The 20,509-nt window shown below is 32.8% G+C and overlaps 1 protein-coding gene across 1 annotated transcript in view; it reads right to left on the bottom strand.

The window, feature by feature from the left end:
- Positions 1 to 12,788: 12,788 nt before the first annotated feature.
- The window catches only part of GMNC (geminin coiled-coil domain containing), a 37,947-nt gene continuing 30,226 nt past the window's right edge, over positions 12,789 to 20,509 (bottom strand). Inside the window, exons 3-5 of the mRNA XM_049775992.1 lie at positions 18,686 to 18,774; positions 17,680 to 17,796; positions 12,789 to 13,512 (exon numbers count right to left, since the gene is read on the bottom strand). Coding sequence (XP_049631949.1) covers positions 12,892 to 13,512; positions 17,680 to 17,796; positions 18,686 to 18,774 — 827 coding nt within the window. The 3' untranslated portion in view covers positions 12,789 to 12,891. The remainder of the gene's footprint in view (positions 13,513 to 17,679; positions 17,797 to 18,685; positions 18,775 to 20,509) is intronic.

Genomic DNA, 20,509 nt, shown 5'->3' with positions numbered 1-20,509 from the left:
TTTCTTCATTTTTTCATCTTTACCTATTGTATGTTTTGAGTTAAATGTTTTAGGAGCCAATAATTGCTTTACAGATATATTGAGTGGATCTAGTTTGCTCAAATAGTCAAGGGTCCAGGCTTACATTTTCTGAGCTCTTTTGGTGTCCAGGCTATGTGCATTGTAAACTCTAGCAAGTTGTGCATAGTGCTTGGAAAAAATTTCATTAATCCTACCATTAGTAGGTCTGAATTCATAGCAACTAATACAATATCTGTTTCTCCAAGTATGCCAACATTTTCTTGACACCATGTATGACCTTCTGTTATTTCTGAACAAATGTTGGCAAGCTCAATTCAGTGGTGAAGTAAAATAACACAGCAGGTCACAAATTGCTGAGTGCATCCATGCTGAAATAAACAGAACTTTCCAAATTGATTCACTGTATTCAGAAATAAAAAAAAATAAAAGAAGAAAGAATTCAGACAGAATTGAGAGTAATTCTCTAGATCACCAGACTTCCTTATCTAATTTTACTACTTGAAAGTCAGTGGGCCTTCTACCTTTAAAATCCAGATCATTGCATTCTACTAACATGCTTGGACATGTCATTCTCACTGTCCCAATCAAACTTTATCCTCTCAAAGAATCACATATGTCTTCCTGTTGAAACAAATCTTTAAAATCTTTGAAGTTTCTGCCAGAAGTATCAAAAGAGAAAGTAACTTTTCAAATGTGCATAATTAAGTTTTGGTAATTGTGAAAATATTAAATTATTCTATTTTTATTTTTATAATTTTCTAGTTTTATTTTTATATTAATTAATGTGTCTAATTTTAATGAGCATAGGTGGAATCTGTACTTTTGGGGGGCACACCCAGTGACGCTCAGGGGTTACTCCTACCTATGCGCTCAGAAATCGTTCATGGTTTGGGGAATCATATGGGACACCAGCGGATCAAACCGTAGTCCGTCCTAGGTTAGTGTGTGCAAGGCAAATGTCCTACCACTTGCACCGCCACTCCGGCCCCTGAAGTCTGTACTTTTTTTTTTTTTTTTTTTTTTTTTTGGTTTTTGGGTCACACCCGGCAGTGCTCAGGGGTTATTCCTGGCTCCAGACTCAGAAATTGCTCCTGGCAGGCACGGGGGACCATATGGGACGCCGGGATTCGAACCGATGACCTCCTGCATGAAAGGCAAACACCTTACCTCCATGCTATCTCTCCGGCCCCTGAAGTCTGTACTTTTATCACTAAAATAGTACATCTTTCTTGAAGACTACCTAGTAGAATGCAACAAAAAAATCTTTATAGAAAGTTAATGGAAGGGAATGAAGAATGTTGAATGCCTTGCATAATCATAACAGTTGTTCAAATATACTATAATGAAGTTATAATAGCAATTTTTAGTCAAAAGAAAATATTACTATTGGGAGCTAGCTTTCTCCAAATATTTTCAAATATTAAATTCTATGATATTATATGAAAGTCATGATATAATATTAGTGTCTATGATTATGATATTGTTGAACAAATAATAATCACATGTTTTAGAAACTTTCTAAAAAGAAAATATTTAGGGTGATAGAGAAAATTTCAGCTTTGAATCTGGCCAACATGAATACAGAGCCTAGAGTAAGTCGTAGGATAGTCAAGTTTTGCTCAACACTTTTCTCTTATAAAAATTAATTGCAATGAACTTGGATAATTTTATATTTAAATAGTGACATCAATGTTAAATTCTTATATTTACTGTAATTATTTTTTCTTAAAACAATGATTTTAGGAGCCAGAGTGATGGCACAGCGGTAGGGCATTTGCCTTGGATGTGTCTGACCTAGGATAAACTGCAGTTCGATCCCCAAGGCATCCAAGACAAGAGCAATTTCTGAGCGCATAGGCAGGAGTAGCACCTGAGCATCACCGGTGTGGCCCAAAAACCAAAAAATAAAAAAAAACACCAAAAACTAAAACAACAACAATTACTTCAATCAGTAAGTTTAATTCTATTAATTTAAGACTTCTGTTTGATAGGCAGAACACACCTCACTCAGTAGGGCTGTTTTCATTCTCGTGCCTATGCTTGGTTATTGCGCCTCATGGTTCTTGGAGAATGAATCCAGAATCAAAGCAGTCTCGGATCTTAAATACAATTTCTCTTTCTTATTTTTTCTATTGGTCGTATATATATTCTATCAGATAACATAGGTTTATGTTATAATGGGTATTATATGTATTCATGCAATCAAATGGAAAGTAATGGACCAGTACTAAAAAAATATGATCCATGACCAGGCTGATATAATTTTTCAATTTATTGTCTGATGATTTACTTGAAAAATTGAGTTCACCTTTCTTACTCATGCATTGCTGAGGTCAATCAGATTTTAAGTGGTTGGAAATACTCTCCCTCTCATCTTTCAACCTAGATTAAAGTTACTATCAGGTATTTTTTGCGCAACATAGTAGTAAATGAATAGATAGGTATATATAGAAAAGAGTGAAAATAGGCAAGTATGTGAGCCCACATGCCCAAAGTAGTTCTTAAACTGGTGATTTGTTGAAGAAAGAAAATGTCAGAAATATAAATGATGTAAAGGTTTCTGCCCTGTGTTCCTTTGGCTATCCTGGAAATAAATGTTCCCCCTACATAGTAAAGTAAATTTAACTCCTACTTCCTTCAAAATATTGTATATTATATAATGCATTTTAAACCCACAGACTTGCACACATTTAGTTTTGCTTATTGTGTTTATGTACACATTTCTTTAATTAATACTACTCTGATATCCTATGTAGCAGAAATTAATACATATTTCTTAACAGAAATTACTACTTATTACTTGAGAGAAATTCTATACATTATCAATATTTCTGTGCATTGCCCATCTTTTCTTTGAGGGAACAAGGGGATAGAACACAGTTGGCAGTATTCACAGATTACTCCTGGCTCTGTACTCAGGACACACACTTGGAAACACTGAAGGGACATATGTGGTGATGGAATAAAATCAGGGTTAACCTTCTGCAAAGCAGTTGTCTTACCTACCGGGCTATCCCTCTGACCTCATTATTAGCCATCTTAGTTTATAAATTCTGAAAAACAATATTTGAAATTTGATATAGTGTCACTAATTAAATACTATATAATTAATAATTAATTAATTGATAGCTATGAATAAACTAAGAATATAGAGATTTTATTTCTCAAAATTTAAAAATTAACACCCAGGAAAAAAAGGTTCAAGTATTTGTTGTTTAAATGTCTAAGACCCATCCATCATTTGTGTTTTTAATTGCATACTTGAAAATTACATTAATATATAAAATTCAACATAGACCCATCATTATTTTAACTATTTCTTTAGCTTTTCTAAAATTGTCTTGGTTTAGATATGAATATAAATAAAAGAAAAAATATTATGTAATTTTTTATTAACTACTCTGTACCCAAGAAATTTTATTGCTTACTTTTATTCCTGACTTTATCTATACATGCATTTTATTAACAGCATATAATAAAAATAATTATATTTAAATTTTATAATTTATAACTCATTATATACCAGATAAAATAAAAATTAAAGTTTATAAATATATGCATATGCAATGTAAAAATTTCATTGGCAAACTTTGAAAAATTATAATTGAGTATGCTTAATGAATAGCACTACAAAGAATAGTCATTGATATTTTATATGAAATTTATTTTAGTTTTATACCTGGCAATGCTGAGGAGTCACTACTGGTTCTGCATTTAGAAACTTCCTATGGCAAAATTTTGTTTATTTTATTTTATGTTTTGCATAGGCATATTAAGTATTGGGGAAATTAGAAAAGAAATTCCCTTGACCTAAGAGATACAGAGTGTCTCCAGCCTTGAAGCATACTGTCATGAGACCAACCACAGACCAACCATGTTCATTGTCAAACCCCAAAGTCTTTATTTATGGTGCCAGAATGTTCTGCTCAGTTGTGGTTGTCAAGCTCCCAAACATTTGTCTGTTTTTAACAGAAACATAGAACATTAATCATCTTTTCTACCTTATATTCTATGTCTTCCTACAAATTGATAAAAAAAAAAAAGTGCCTGGTACCAGGGGCAAAGCGGTCTCAGGAGCATTGAGTGGAAATAAAAAATGATCACACCTAAATAGTCAACCCAGGATCAGTGACAGGGGAAATAAGAGTCTCACACTACAAGCTATACACAAAAGGGGCCTGTTACAATGGTACTCAAGGGGACTGGGGTGGAGGTGTGAGTTGCGTGCTGGAAGCAGTGGAAGAGAGAGGTCAACACTGGTGGTCGGAATTGCTCTAATTCACTGTCATGATGTACCTTAAATATAATTGTAAAAGACTTGTAACTCACATTGGTTTCAATAAAAATTTAAAAAAAATTTAAACAGGAAGTTATTCCAGGTTAAGGGGATCAAATCTCGATCAGCTTTGTGTAAAAAAAAATAAATTGTACTATTGTTCTAGCCTCTGGAAGCCATTTTTAATAACACATTTTAATAAAATTAATAAATAATCAGTGCATGGCTGGAGAGAGAGTACAGGGCTTAAAGTGCTTGACTTGGATGTGACTGTTCTCAATTTGATCCCAAGATTGTATATGGTTTTTCCATGCCATCAGAAAGTGACCTCAGAGGACAGAATCAATCTTAAATCTTGAATATTGACAGATGTAGTTCACCCCTCTCCCCAAATAAATAATATGTAAGTTAAATTGAGAAAAGTATAAATTGCGTTCTTCCTCCCTTACTATATTTATTTATATCCTACATTTGGTGAACAGTATGGAGGTGAAATAAATGGTACATGTAGAAAACTATCATTAACAATCTTATAAATCATGGCACCTCAGTAAAAAACAGGAAACCCATGAGAACAATCATGGTTATGAGAAAACATCAACTAAATACAATTTTTGTTCTTTCTATATCTATTAATTAGTTCTAACTTTCAAATAATATCTTGATATCATACCTTCAGCAAGTCCTTTCTAGGTTTTATCATTGATATGTAAACTCTGTTTTAAGTCATTAATTATAGTCTCTAAAGCACAAATTTGCATCTGAAACATAATAGAAAAACAATGGGAATGTATTTAATGGAATCATTAACAAACATACTGTTAAACATACTATTAAATATATCTTAATATGTATGAATTTTTTCACTCAATGATTAAATTAAATACATCTGTGTGAAAGATGCAGTTAAAAATATTAATTCAAAGAAGGTTCTTAAAAGAGAATTTTTTTAGAAAGTTATGAGATACAGCAAGCATTTTTATACAACATATGAATACATTGAGCTGTAGAAAATTAAATTAATCTTGAGGGCCTGTGTGAGTGAAGAAAATTAATTGTTGGCTAGAGTTCTTTCTATGTAACAGCACCAAATAGAAGGAAGGGCAGTGAGTCTTTATATTTTAATCTATTAACTTGAAAATTTCTAGTTAACATTATAGATATTAAGCAAACTTCTACAAACCTATCTCATGTCATTCGGAAGATACTTATTTATATCTAAATATTTGTATCCTCAGCCCTATTTTTTCCACTATTGCTAAAAAGATAGCTTAGATAAATCTAATTCATCCTTTATAATTCAAAAATAAGATCATCATAATAATTAAAACTATTGTGGAAATAAAAAAATGAGAAAAACAGGGTGGGTTATGTGGACTGCAAAAAAGAGAGGATAACTTTAGATATATGGTACTTTAGTGCTAAAGAAGGCTGAGATGCTTGGGAGGCATGCACAGCACCAGGTAAGGAGATACAGGTGCCTCTTGCAAGCTCTGCCCATGGTGAATCAGCTGTGAGGGGGGAGGATTCGAGGGAGAATGACTCTGACCCTCTCCTGAGGTTGTAAATCTCAAGAGAATGACACAGAAAAGAGGATGCATTTGGGCCTTTTGCCTGATTCTAATGAAGGGTTCTGATTTTGAATTTAGCACTCATTAAATGACTTCTCCTTCTTTTAAGTTTCAGGGCAATGGGAATACTCTGAGGAAACATTGCTTTTAAAAAACTCCTAAGAATCTGAGCTATTGGATTTCATCCCATAGGGCGCAGCCATTAGATATTAAGGACTATCTTGAAACAACAATTTACCATTAAGAGCTCTTTTCAACTTCTATTGTTTTACACTGTAATCTGTAATAAATATGCTAGGTGGAAAAAGTATCTGCTGTGTCCTTCAAAAGATATCATCTAACCCTTGATTTTCAAAAATGAAAGGATAGAATTTTCCCTGTGTTGTTGGAAAGTATGGGATCAAAATTTTAAATATGTTTCTGCAATGATTAGTTTCTCTTTTAAAATTAAGATTAAGGGCCCAGAGAGATAGCACAGCGGTGTTTGCCTTGCAAGCAGCCTATCCAGGACCTAAGGTGGTTGATTTGAATCCCGGTATTCCATATGGTCCCCCGTGCCTGCCAGGAGCTATTTCTGAGCAGACAGCCGGAGTAACCCCTGAGCACCGCCGGGTGTGGCCCAAAAACAAAACAAAAATTAAATTAAATTAAATTAAGATTAAAAAGTTGATCAGAAAGGACCTAATATAATTTATGTAGAAAAATAAAATCTATTCATGTCAAGGGTAAAAAGAGAGATTTTTGCTATCATTAAGATCAATCGAAAATGGATTTACTTCCTTTTAAATTTAAATTGGTTTTGTTTTATTTTTATTATATTTTTTATTTTATTATATGTTTTATTTTATTATATTTCTTATTCTTTGTGCTTCCTCAAAGATACTTCTGGCTTTGTGCTCAGGGATCACTCTTGGCTTACTCTGGATACGACATGTGGTCCGATCTTAACTTTGTGATCTGAACTCAGGTCCACAACATACAACGTAAACAGCCAAAGGGCTATACTGTCACTTTGGACCCAGTTGCTGTTTTTCTTAAAAAACACACTAAGAATCTCAACCCTGGGGGGCCAGAGAGATAGCATGGAGGTAAGGCGTTTGCCTTTCATGCAGGAGGTCATCGGTTCGAATCCCGGAGCCCCATATGGTCCCCTGTGCCTGCCAGGGGCAATTTCTGAGCCTGGAGCCAGAAATAACCCCTGAGCACTGCCGGGTGTGACCCAAAAACCACAAAAAAAAAAAAAAAAAAAAGAATCTCAACCCTGTGTAGTTTACCCTTTCCATCTTATTCTATCTATAAATAGTTCATTTATTTCAAGTTCAGACATTGTTCCCACTGATTCAACACAATATATGATTTTTCAACTTTACTCTGAGATGAAAAGATACATGTTCTGTATAAATTGTACTTCAAACTTTGTATTCTGATCTTTGGCCTGTCCTTGAGTTAGTAGTACACTAATTTTTCTGAATGATGAAATAGCTATCTGATATGTAAGCAAATATTTTAGATTACTTTTTATTTCTAGGACCTAGACTGTAGCCAACTATAGACTATAATTATATGTGTGTATAATAGCTTAGAAAATAGAATAAGAAGTCAACTTTACTTAGCACTACAAGCACTTAATATAAAAGTTTAAATTAAAATTTTCAACTATAGGGCTGGAGCGGTAACACAAGTGGTAAGGCATCTGCTTTGTGTGCGCTAGCCTAGGACAGACCGTGGTTTGATCCTCTGGCATCTCATATAGTCCCTCAAATCAGGAGTGATTTCTGAGTGCATAGCCAGGACTAACTCCTGAGCATCACCGGGTGTGGCCCAAAACCCAAGAAAAATATTTTAAATATAAAATGAAATTTTAAATATTTCTGTCTTGCGATGATGATTCTGATGATAACTATATTTAAAGGTCACATAGTGAGGTTAAAGTTGCTTACAAGAACAAAAATTAAAATGTTCCTCAAAGAAAACTAAATGGAATTCATAATATTTATGATTGATTGGCATGTCTGAAACCCTATTTCTCTATTTTATTTTGTAGAGGAATACGGATCTATGAAGTATCCTCAGTAGAAACAAGTAAACAAAACTGTTTACAGTTTCATATGCAGATATGATATCCTTAAATTTAAATAATTGCTCATAGAAAAACTAAGATTAATACGAAATTCTTAACCCTCTATTTATTATAGCCACAGTACACTCCTATTTTGAGGACACTGTAAGTGTCAAGAAAATGAAAATATAATAAAACATGACAATATCTATGAGCTATACCTTGCAGCTCTTCAAGTTTACATTGTGTTGTCCTCATTTTTTCCATGCTGTTAGTTTAAGGAGTTCATTATTAATGTCTTTCCAGAATTCATTCATCATTTCTTGAATTCCTAAATCACATCTCTGACAACATTGTTTGAACCCCTCCATGGTCATATTTAAAACAGACATTTATAATTATAAGAAATAACTATGTCCTTGTTTTAATACTCTGTTCTGTTTTATATATAGCCAAGCTAGTTTAAGCACATAGTTTATCATTTTTCTTTTTTCTCATTTTTCTTTGTAAGGAAGTGTTGTAATAAATATTTCTTAAAAAGTGATTCAATCATACCATCATAATATTTTCCAAAATATAGAAGTTATGCCAGAAGTGAACAAATAAAAGTATTAATTAATCTGTTAAACTATTCAACAAAATAAAAAAAACTAAAATAAGAGTAAATGTAAGATTAAATAAGGTTTGGAATTTATTTATTAACATAAATGTATACAGAATTATTCTTACATATAATTAGAAATAACTGAAATCACAAAATTTCATAAATATTTATATTAAGAGTTAAGTTATAGTTTATAGTTAGATAATATCCAATGTAAGAATTACATAATTGGGTATCAAATAATTCTCATGTGATCACATATGTAGACAAAATATGATAAATACCATTAATTATAATCATACTATCTATGTAGTTTATAAACCAATTTTATTTGTTTTGGTGAAAAAAATAAATGATGTATAATATTTACCTTATGTGAATAGTTTGGTAATCTGAAACAATTATATAATTGCGTAACTCAAACTTACAAACATGTAAATTATTATAGATAAGTAAAACTCATAAAACACTACCTCTGAGTATAGAATATAGTAGATATTGCCTTTACATGTAAGATTGACTATTGATACATTTGTCACACTTTAAAAAATTTTGTTTATATTGAAAATAGAGAAGGGCTTCTTAAAGTTGTCAATACCCAGTCCTTTTCACTGGAAAAATATTTACTTAATTCCAGCTATAGTTATATAAAACAAGTCTTATATATTGATTACTATTAATTGCAAATCACAAAGAAATTTAGTTTTAAATTATGTGACCACATGTTGAGTTATGATAAAATTTAAGAAGCTAGGAAAATATTGTGACATATTATCTTCTCTTTAAAACTTTGAGATTTGCAGGTCAGTATTACTTTGACTTAAATAATACCCTTCATTAAGTGTCAACTGCATAAGCAAATCTTTCCAATTGTTCTTATTTTTCAGGGAATAGTAAGAAAAAAACAGCCATTTTCATATTAAATTTAATATTTTGAAACAGCATCAACATTTTTTTTGGTTTTGGGGTCACACCAGGCAGTGCTCAGGGGTTATTCCTGGCTCTATGCTAAGAAATCGCTCCTGGCAGGCTCGGGGGACCATATAGGATGCCGGGATTTGAATCACCATCCTTCTGCATGCAAGGCAAACACCCTATCTCCATGCTATCTCTCTGGCCCCAGTATCAACATTTTAAATTATACTGGATTCTAACTTTCATGTGAGGTTAGGTGAGAGAAAGTTGAATTCTCAAAACACTTGACCTTCCAATCACTTCTTAATATCTGAAAATATCATTGCTATATTCCATGTAATGCAAAGAATGAAATCCTAAATGTAGAGGGTATTAATATTATGTACATAGTAGATGATTTATAGCAATTGGATTGTATAACAAATCAATTAAATTGTAGTAAAAACATAGAAGAAAATTCATTTTTAAATATTATGCACAATATAAAATATTTATCACAAACAAGAATTATTCATCTTTCATTTCTTACATGAGAGTAAAATAGTAATATAGAATTTCTCAGTTACCATGGTATATAAAACAATAAAAGTTAGAATATAGGATCTGGTGAGAGAAATATTCTTTTCAAATATTAACGAAATAATTTCTACTCTAATTTTAATAAAGACAAAATGTTTGTAAATATGATTATAATAAATGGTACTCATTTTTTATATTTTTATCTGTAATATTTGTACTTTATTATGATATCCATGCAATAACTTGTCAGATTAAGATATCATAATTTATCACAAGGATACTATAATTTCTTTAAACTAGGATAAAACCTAGATATACTTAAAAGTTGTCTCATTTTTCTTTTATGTACAAAATGCATTTTGCTAAGCCTGGGTACAGTCTCATGAGATAAAACTTAATAGGGCACATAAAATGCAAGTTGTACATTAACAAATCAATTTTTCTCTATAGCTTGATCATTTAGATTTTAAAAATAATTATTTAATGTTTTAATTAAAAATGTATTAAGATATAATTAGCTCTAGCTCTTAAATTTTTCCATTTGAATAGATAAATTATATCCACTGGGGTCCCAATTACTGTAGTATAAAACATACATTTGGGGCCAGAAAAATAGTACCAGGTTTAGGGCTCTTATTCTTTGTAATTGACTTTAGTTTTTAATTTATCTTCCATACTACAAATGGTCCTCTGAGCACCACCAAGAGGGATCTTTGATTTATGGTGTCAGAGTAAACAATCCCTAAGTACCACCAAGATACATGTCTCAAAATAACCCCCAATAAAGTAATTTGTGAGGGTTTTCTTTTTAAAAGAAATTTGTGAATTTTGGTATTTAAAAAAAGCATAATTTGTCCTATCTATCCCCAATCTATAAAAATATTCTTGTTATAGGGCTAAAGTGATAGTACAGTGGGGGTGTAGAATGCTTGCCTTGCACATGGCTAACCTAGGTTTGATCTCCATCATACTACATGGTTCCCTAAACCCACCAAGAGTGATTTCTAAGCACAGAATAAGGATATAACCCGTGAACATTGCTGGGTGAGGCCCCATAACAAAAACAAATTCTTGTTATAATGCCATTATTTTGAATTCTTCCTCGGAAATTATAAAGACAATTGGTAATAACAAAACTGTAAAAATAGATCGTTTACATTCCCAAAATAAAGCAAACATCAAAAATCAGCAGACAGCAGAATCATGTTCTTGGTCACTCATTGAACTGGATGACAAATATTAATAGCGATAAACAAAAAATTAGTAAATATAACCATGGTAGGTCTTTCTGCTAAGTGAAATTCAGTCCCCTCAAAATTTTATTTAAAATAAACTTGATATGTTTCCCAAAAGCTTCCCAAAAGAGGCTTAGGAAAGTTACTAAGATAATTAACATACTTTTAATTTTAATTGAGTAAAGTGAACTTCTTGATGTCAACTTTTCTATTAATTCAGGTACTCTAGCAAAAATTAATATTTATTAGAATTAAATTAAACTCACACATATATATTTAATCTGCTCAGAGCAGAAAAATTTAAAACAAAGCAATGCCTTCTAGTATTAACTACAAATGGTTCACATTTTAAAAATTATATAAAAGTACAGCCAAGGTATTACCTTACAAGTCCATGAAATTAAATAGAGTATTTACCTGTTATGACAACACTGGAGTAAAGCTGATGGCACTCAGCCTCAATTTGAGGAATTATGAATTATTAACCTATATTTTATAGCTAGGATAACCAAATCTTCATGCTAAAGAGGTAGCTTTCTTCAGGTCACAGTCATTGACCTTGAGAAAGTCTCATGAGGGTGGTCACTATGTCTAATTTGTTCTATTTTATCATTACCTATTTCACACTGTCAAACATTGAGGTGAGTCAATAATTTAATAGACTGATAATGAATGTAGAGACAATGGCAGAATTAGGTTTAGTTATAATTTCTAACTGATATATTTGGCATCTGAGTAAATTAGGATGATGACTTCTTCTTTACCACTAGTTTATCAAAAATATTTTTATTTGATCCTTGTTGGTTAAAGATGCAATGCTAGGGTTGGAGGTTAGAACAAAGTTGAGACATTTATCTTGCCTGTGATCAAACCTGGTTAGATTCTCAATATCCCAGTTTCCTAAGGAGTGATTCCTGAGCAGAGAGTAAGGAGTAATCCCTGAAAATGACTGACTGTGTCCCCAACAAAAAGAGAGAGAAAGAAAATGTTAGATGCCAATAGAAACTGACAAATTAAGAACATAGCATAGTCATTTAAAATCTCATTAAACTTTACTTTATCAATGGCTCTAGTTGTCTGTAGAATTACAAATGTTTAAAGAGGCGATTAGCCCCATTGAGACACACAACTTAGTAGAATATCTTGCATATGTTACACACACACTATGACACTATGTCTTAAGAAATTCTGTAAGCAAAGGAACAAATTTCTTCCTCACCCCCAGCTACTTGAACATTTTATAGTGAATATATGGATGGTTGTATCATTTATTCTAAGATTTATTTTCAGAAAAAATGGCAGGAGAGAAATAAAAGTAAAAAGGCAAAAACTGAATATTTAACTGTTCAATGAATGAAAATAAGCTGTTGAACTCAGCATAATTGATATAGTACACGAAAGTCTCAGGGGAATATACAGGTAATTGGAAATGCCCTTTTAAAGAGCAAAGGAAAGACATCAACAGTCCGGGCTGGTGTGAAAACCGGTCTAATTCAGATGAAAGAACAGGAATGTTTCAAAATGGATTCTTGGAGATGATTCCCAGCAGATTTTATTGAATTGTTGCAAGTGGTATTACAGGAGAGAGCCTGGAGAACAGCTTTCATATTCCACGTAGGTTCAAGTGCAAGTGAGATCTTTGTAAACAGAGTTTATGGTAGTCCTTCGTGATATAAGAAGGGTCACTAAGTTTAAGTCTGCTTAGGGACCCAAGTAAACTTCCAGCCTCCTTCCTCATCTCTACGGACAAAAGCTTGACCCTGGTGAAAGGAATGAGTTTTAACATTACAGTGAGGACTCAGGGAAGTGGAAAAAGCCATCTCTGTCTTATTAGGTGATACATGAGAAGTATAGTAGGTCGGAGTTTGCAACCTTTCTGTGGAAGCTGGAAGCTGAGAAAGGAAGTAAAAATCTTCTGTGTGGCAGGCAGTGCTGTGTAAAGGGGTGGCTTCATTGCTTTCAGAGTCACCTGGCAGTTTCTCTCTGGGGAAATGTTCAATAGCAACTGCATCATCTGGAAATTGGGGAACTATCCCGTTGATTCTTCTGGGATGAGAGGAAAAGGCACTGTAGTTAGCTGACATGGTGTCATCAATAGTGTTGAAGTCTTTTAACCCAAGAGTTTGAAGGACCCAGGGGTCCACCGAGGCCCCAGTTTGTTCTTCACTGTTAGCACATTCACTAGAGATATTTTTCTTAGCATTTTTGTGATGGGGAATCTCAGGAGGAAAATATCTTTGTTCTTTGGTTTTCCTCTTCCCCTTTCTTAATTTTCCACATGTTCTTGAGAACTCATCTGATGACAGCAATTTCTGATGAAGTAATATTTGAAGACATACATAGATAATCAACCAAGATCATTTTCTTTACTGTCATTTATTATCCCTACTTCAAATACTGGCTAATCAGTCTTTATTTCCAAGAATATTTGCTTACATTTCTAGACTTATAAATATAAAAATTTAAGTGATTTGAATTCTATTTCTAAAATAAACTTGATTACTATTTATACACTAGATTTTTTAGACATTTAGAAGGTGAAAGGTTTCTAACAGTTTAATTATGAGGAATAACAATATTAATGACAATGAAAAACTGGGTTGAATTGATTATAAGCATTATCTAACTTTATTTAAATATTATAAAAATTATTTATAAAAATTGAAACAAAGGTATGTTAATGACTAGCTGAAAACCAAATTGTCAAGAAGTCAAACTATTAAATTGAACCAGTAATTGAAGCACTGTGCTGCACTGCTTTCTCTTATTTCACTAGGTATTTTTTTTTTGGGGGGGGACACACCTGTTTGATGCTCAAGGGTTACTCCTGGCTATGTGCTTAGAAATCGCCCCTGGCTTGTGGGGGACTATATGGGATGCTGGAAGATTGAACCATGTTTCGTCCTAGGCTAGCCTTTGCAAGGCAGACGTCTTACCTCTAGTGCCATCTCTCCGGCCCCTTACTTCACTGGTTTTTATTTTCTACCCATCTAATATGCAAAACTAATGTGCAAACCTGATATGAGAAAATACTGCTTAGTTAATTTAAATTAATAATTTAATAAATATTTTTATATGGTAGCTAGAGTGTGGACTCCTGCATAATATCTTTAAGTTGTGCTACTCTTTTATTCAGTAAACCAAGTGAATTGCAAAGGATTAAAATGTACTGCTTTTCTTCTCTGATTATATTTTGTAATAACAAAAAGTATTATCAATTTAGATAAAATAATATCAAACATAGTAGCCTAGCTAGAAGAAATGATTGATTATAAAAACAATAATAACAACAGCAAATAAATAATAATTTTTTTTAAAGTTCTTTAAAAGACACTCTGGCTTGGGGCCAGAGCAGTGGCACTAGAGGTAAGATGTCTGCCTTGCAAGCGCCAGCCTAGGATGGATGGAGGTTCGATCCCCCAGCGTCCCATAGGGTCCCCCGAGTCAGGAACGATTTCTGAGCACATAGCCAGGAATAACCTCTGAGCGTCAAAAGGTGCCCTCCCCCCAAAAAAGACAGCATTCTGGAGTTGATGCAATAAATAGCACAGTGGTAAGACGACCCCAGTTTGATTCCCAGCACTATCTAGATTCAATGCAATCTCTATTCAGATTCAGACAAAATTCTTCAAGGGTTTAAAAGTCTATTATAAAGTGTGTGTCAAACCATAAAAGACCCTGGATAACAAAAACCATAATAAAAAAGCAAGAAATGGGAGGCATAACTTCAAACTGTATTACAAAGCCATAGTGAACACAATATTATGATATTGGAACAAAGATAGACTTTCTGAGCAATTGATCAGAATAAAATAGCCAGTGACAAACTCCAAATATATAATCAAATAATTTTTTTTTTAGTTTCTGGGTTACACCCAGTGACATTCAGGGGTTACTCCAGGCTATGTGCTCAGAAATTGCTCCTGGCTTGGGGGACCATATGGGACTCTGGAAGATTGAACCATGGTCCATCCTAGGCCAGCCAAGTGCAAGTCAATCGCCCTACCACTGAGCCATTGTTCAGGCCCCAATGTCAAATAATTTTTGACAAAGGATATAAGAACCTGAATTGGAATAAAGATAGCCTTTGAAAAAATGGTGTTGGGACAATTAAATAATCATGTGAAATTAAAGTTGGATCCATAATTCACACTTGACATCTGATTCTATAAACTACATTGATGAAAACATAGGCAGAACCCTCTAAGACCTAGACTTAAAGGAATCTTCAACAATATGATGCCAATTTTGAAGACTACAGAATCAAATCTGAATATATGGGGCTACACAAAACAAAGAAAATGATGTATGGTAAAAGAAACACAAGCTAAAACTAAAAGACATCTAAGTGGGAATAAATATTTGCTATTAGCATATCAAATAAAGGGTTTATATCTGGAACATATGAAGTACTCACAATGATTAGGCCCCCAAATTCTAAAATGTTCATAAAAATAGGGAGAGGAAATGAACAGACACTTCTCTGAGGAAGACCAGCAGATAACTAAAAAGCAAATGAAAAAAATGCTCATCATCACTTATTAGGGATATCCAAATAAATATGGCAATGAGATATTGTCTCGAACCACTGAGCATGCATATATTAAAAATACCGGAACAATCTGTGCTGGTGGGGATGTGGTGAAAAAGGAATTCTCATACACTGCTGGTGGAAATGTTATATGGTCCAACCACCCTATTGTAAACAGTATAGAGTTCTCATAAAAGTCAGATTTGAGCTGCTATGTGACCCAGCAAACCCTCTTTGGGGTATTTATTTGCAGGAAAGAAGAAAATTCATTCAAAAGTATATAAAGCATTCTAAAGACTAGTCATTGCAGCACTCAATGCATTAGCTAAAAGTTGGAATGAACATAGATGTCCAACAACAGATGAGTGGATCATGAGGATGTGGTATATGTATGTATATATATGGATATATATATGGATCATAAATGTATGTATATATATATATACTACATTGCTGTAAGGAGTGATGAAACCATGTAATTCTCTGTAACATGAATGAAAGAGGAAGATAGTATGTTAAATAAAGTAAGCCAGACAAAAGAGATTAAATATAGGATGATGTCACTTATATATTGTATTTATAATAACTGCATGAAGTAATGAAATGGTTTAAATAGATGTTATAGATACCCTTGCCCCAGAATATAGTGAATAGAAGAAAGAAATTGAGTTTAACAGAAAGATAGATGTGAAATAATATGGGACAGGGTCTAAAGAAACTCAGTTTTATTGGTGGAGTGAGGAAAGGACAGAACCAATTATTCAAGACACAGAATCAATAACAATAAAACTATGAGACCCAAACTTTAACAATCAAATATAGAAAGATTACTGTTATAATGGCAGGCTGGGATGGGGTGATGGTGGTAAGATAGCCTCTGGGAAGTTTGTTGTGAGGAGGTGGATATTGTTGGTGAGACTGGTACTGAAACATTGTATTTCAAAAACATAACTGAATAATTTTGTAAATTACAATTTTTAAATAAAAATGAAGACTATTTAATTGAATTACTGTAGGTTTATTTGAAAATATCATTATGTTTAAAATTAATTTACATGCTAATTATAACTTCTATAAAAGGTATTATAATTAGACACATATGGTCATTCAAGAGATTTAGGTTCCAGCCATATTCATAGCATTTTAGAGCTGGAATGGTTCTGAAAAGTTGAAAGAATCTATTCATTTACAGATAAAGATATCTGAAAATATTATGGTATGATTGAATCACTTTTTTTTTACTGAAAGTCAAAGAATAATTAAAAGAAAAGAGTATCTCCAGATATGATTCCTACTCTATGTCTATCTAATTTTGTCTTTAGATTAACCTCTGTTTTAGAAGAAATTCTCTCAACTGGTTTTTAAATTTAAGCAATTATTCCTGCATTATATGGCTAAGTATGCAATCTAAATACTTCAGAAAAATGAAACACACTTTAAGTCTTATATTTTCTTCTGAAGTTGGTAGTCCTTTTATCACATAGATGTTAAGAGAGTTGATACGTACATTTCCTACATATATTTTTATTGAATTATTTAAATACAGAATTAAAGAGTTGTTGATTTGTTTAAATTCATGCAATATTCCAAAACCCAACAGTTTACAAGTGTTTATTTTCTGCCACCAATGTCCCCACTTTTCTTCTTTTCCTCACCCCAGCTTACCTTTATGGAAGATTCTTTTCTTCTCTGTCTCAGTCTCTGTCTCAGTCTCTGTCTATGTCTCTATCCTTCTCTCTCACTTCCCCCTTTTTTACTTTAAGGTACAGTGGTTTGCAATATTGTATGCACTTAACTTTTTTCAGCACCTATTTCTTGTCCAGAATAATCATTGCAAACTGTCAGTGCAGTAGTAGCCCTTTCTCTGTCTTAATATTAAGAAAAACTACCCAAATAGTTTCCTTTCTCATATAAATGATCTGTCCTCATAAATGGAATAGTTACATACCTTGGCTTTTTCTTCAAGACATTTAACTAAAGCAGAATTCAGATATTGTCTGAGATGATGGTTCTCTTCATATAATCTAGCAAGTTCTTCTTCTTTCTGCACTAAAGTATCTTGAAGCTGCAAAATAACATGGTGAAGACTGATCCACTTATGCTGATTTTGTAAATTTATAATAATGCCACTGATTTTAATCTGCTTAAACTTAATTACTTTTCTCTTTGTTTTTGAGTTCGACCTCAGTGTGTCCTATTCTTCAGAAGTGTATGCTTGACCTATACTAACCTACCTCCTAATTTGCTTTGTCATCTTAATATTTTTATTGCCACAAGATAATTGTGAAGGTTGAAGGAGAATAAGATACATGCAATTGCTTAAATATAGAAAATGCTGTTTAGAAAAAAATGCTTTCTTACATATTTTTAAAAGAAGAAAAATTTAAAATAAATTGACTTTCTCAAGACTCAAGTTAGTCTATTTTTAAATTAAGTGACTTTCTCAAGAACAGCAACAGAGTATAAATTGAATATATCAATGAAAAATATTTCATAGTCAATACTTTTTAAGTAAAGTTCTTTGTTTATAGGATAAATATACTCTCATAGTCATTAGATTCAAGATTTTGAACCACCAGAGCAAGATGTGGTGCTGACCTGTTAAAGAAAAACACTTGAAAAATAAAACCTTTATCTGCTTATCATTAAATATTTCAAATAATTTACTGAAGTATATAATGTCTATATAACAATTTTGTAGAATAAAATGAGATGTCAAGGGCCATATAGGTCAAATGTGTTAGGTTGAGGATTGACTGCAAGTCTTCCTAGAGCATTTAGCTGTGATTTTGTACCCTGAGATATTCATTATCTAAATACTATCATGCTTGTATCAACTCTATTCTAAAGTTAATGATTACATTTTAATTAACAAAACAAAAGAACCAAAAGGACAATACTGTGATATTGGAGGCATGGTACTTTGTAGGTCTCATTTTTCTTGTTATCTATACCTGCTTGTTTCTGTAGAGCTGAGAGGAAAGCTGAGCATCTTCCCACGGACATGAATTTGGAACAAGGAGATTCAAGTCATTGGATGCTTCTATATAAAGACACCAAATGGATACTTGAGAAAACACATTTGAAGTTGTTTAAAATAAATGTTTATGAAAAGAATTTATAAAGTTGAATATCAATTGTTTTTCAACTATAGCTATTATCTCTATTTAAGGAAAAAAACCTAAATATCTCAGAAGAGGTAAGCTCACCATAAACTACTCTAAAATATTCAAATATTAATATATAAACTATATGTCAAGCTAATTATAAAAATTAATCTCATATTGTATGTCTTACTGATGACTAAATTTATTGGTGGCAATATACATTATTAATACATTCAAATATATATTGACCTTTATATATGCATTAGAGCACTCGAGCACTTTAATAGTTATTTAGCCATGTTTTATTATTTTTCTCCAATTTTAGCACTTGATAAAGTAGTAATCCTCTTTGAGTCAAATCCAATCTTGTGATGCTACCATTTTCAGCAGATCAAAGTCTCTGCCTCCTTGAAGATGCCTTTAGTCTCAATGTCATGGAGTGTCTTACCTACATGTTGTTTTATATAACTTATGGCTTTAGACCTGATATCAAGATCTTTAACCCATTTTGATTTGACCTTTGTGCATGGTGTTAGATGCAGGTCTGAGTTCACTTTTTAGCATGCGGCTTACCAGTTGTCCCAACACCACTTGTTGAAGGGGCTTTCCTTGCTCCATTTTGCATTTACTATCTGTTTATCAAAGATTAATTGATTGTATGTCTAGGAAAAATTTTCTGAAAACTCAAGTCTATTTCATTGATTTGATGGCCTGTCTTTATTCCAATACCATGTTGTTTTAATAACTATTGTTTTGGAATGCAATTCAAAGTTGAAGAAAGTGGAAGAGAAGATAAACAGATGGGACTACATTAAGCTGAGAAGTTTCTGCACCTCAAAGGAAAGAATGAAGAGGATAAAACTGCTCACACAATGGGATATCCATCTGAAAAGGGCTAATATCTACTATATACAAGGTACTGACAGAACTTAATAAGAAGAAATCATGTAACCCCATCAAAAAATGTTGAGAAGAAATGAATAAACACTTTCTCAAAGAGAAAATACAAATGGCCAAAAGACACATGAAAAAATGCTCCATGTCACTAATCATCAGGGAGGTGAAAATCAAAACTACAATGAGGTACCATTTCATGCCACAGAGACTGGCACACATCACAAAGAACAAGAACAATCAGTGCTGGAGGGATGTGGGTAGAAAGGAACTCTCATTCACTGCTAGTGGGAATGTCATCTAGTTCAGTCTTTATGGAAAATAATATGGAGATTCCTCATAAAACTGAAAATTGAGCTCCCATATGACCCAGGTATACCACTCCTAGGAACAAAAAAACACAATACAAAAATGTCTTCTGTACACCTATATTCATTGCAGCACTAGTTACAATAGCCAGAATTTGGAAACAACCAAGATGCATGGATAGGTATAGATAGACACAGAATAGTCTCACTCATCTATGTGTTTTAAGAAAAGTAAAAGACGTTATTGTCATATGCCCAGAGACAATAGAGAGGAGGACTGGAAGGATTGGCTGATGAAGTTCACCACAAAGAGTGGTGAGTGCAGTTAGAGAAATCACTAACAACTATCATGGCCATGTTAGTGAGAGAAGTAAAATGCCTGTCTTGATTACAAGCAGAGGGAAGGGAAGGAAGAAGAATGGGGACATTGGTGGTGGGAATGTTTTACTGGTGAAGGGGTTGTTCTTTT

This window comes from Suncus etruscus, chromosome 6, assembly GCF_024139225.1.
Source record: "Suncus etruscus isolate mSunEtr1 chromosome 6, mSunEtr1.pri.cur, whole genome shotgun sequence".
NCBI lineage: Eukaryota > Metazoa > Chordata > Mammalia > Eulipotyphla > Soricidae > Suncus > Suncus etruscus.
The sequence above is the reverse complement of the archived record's forward strand: the minus strand, read 5'-3'. Positions and strand labels throughout refer to the sequence as shown.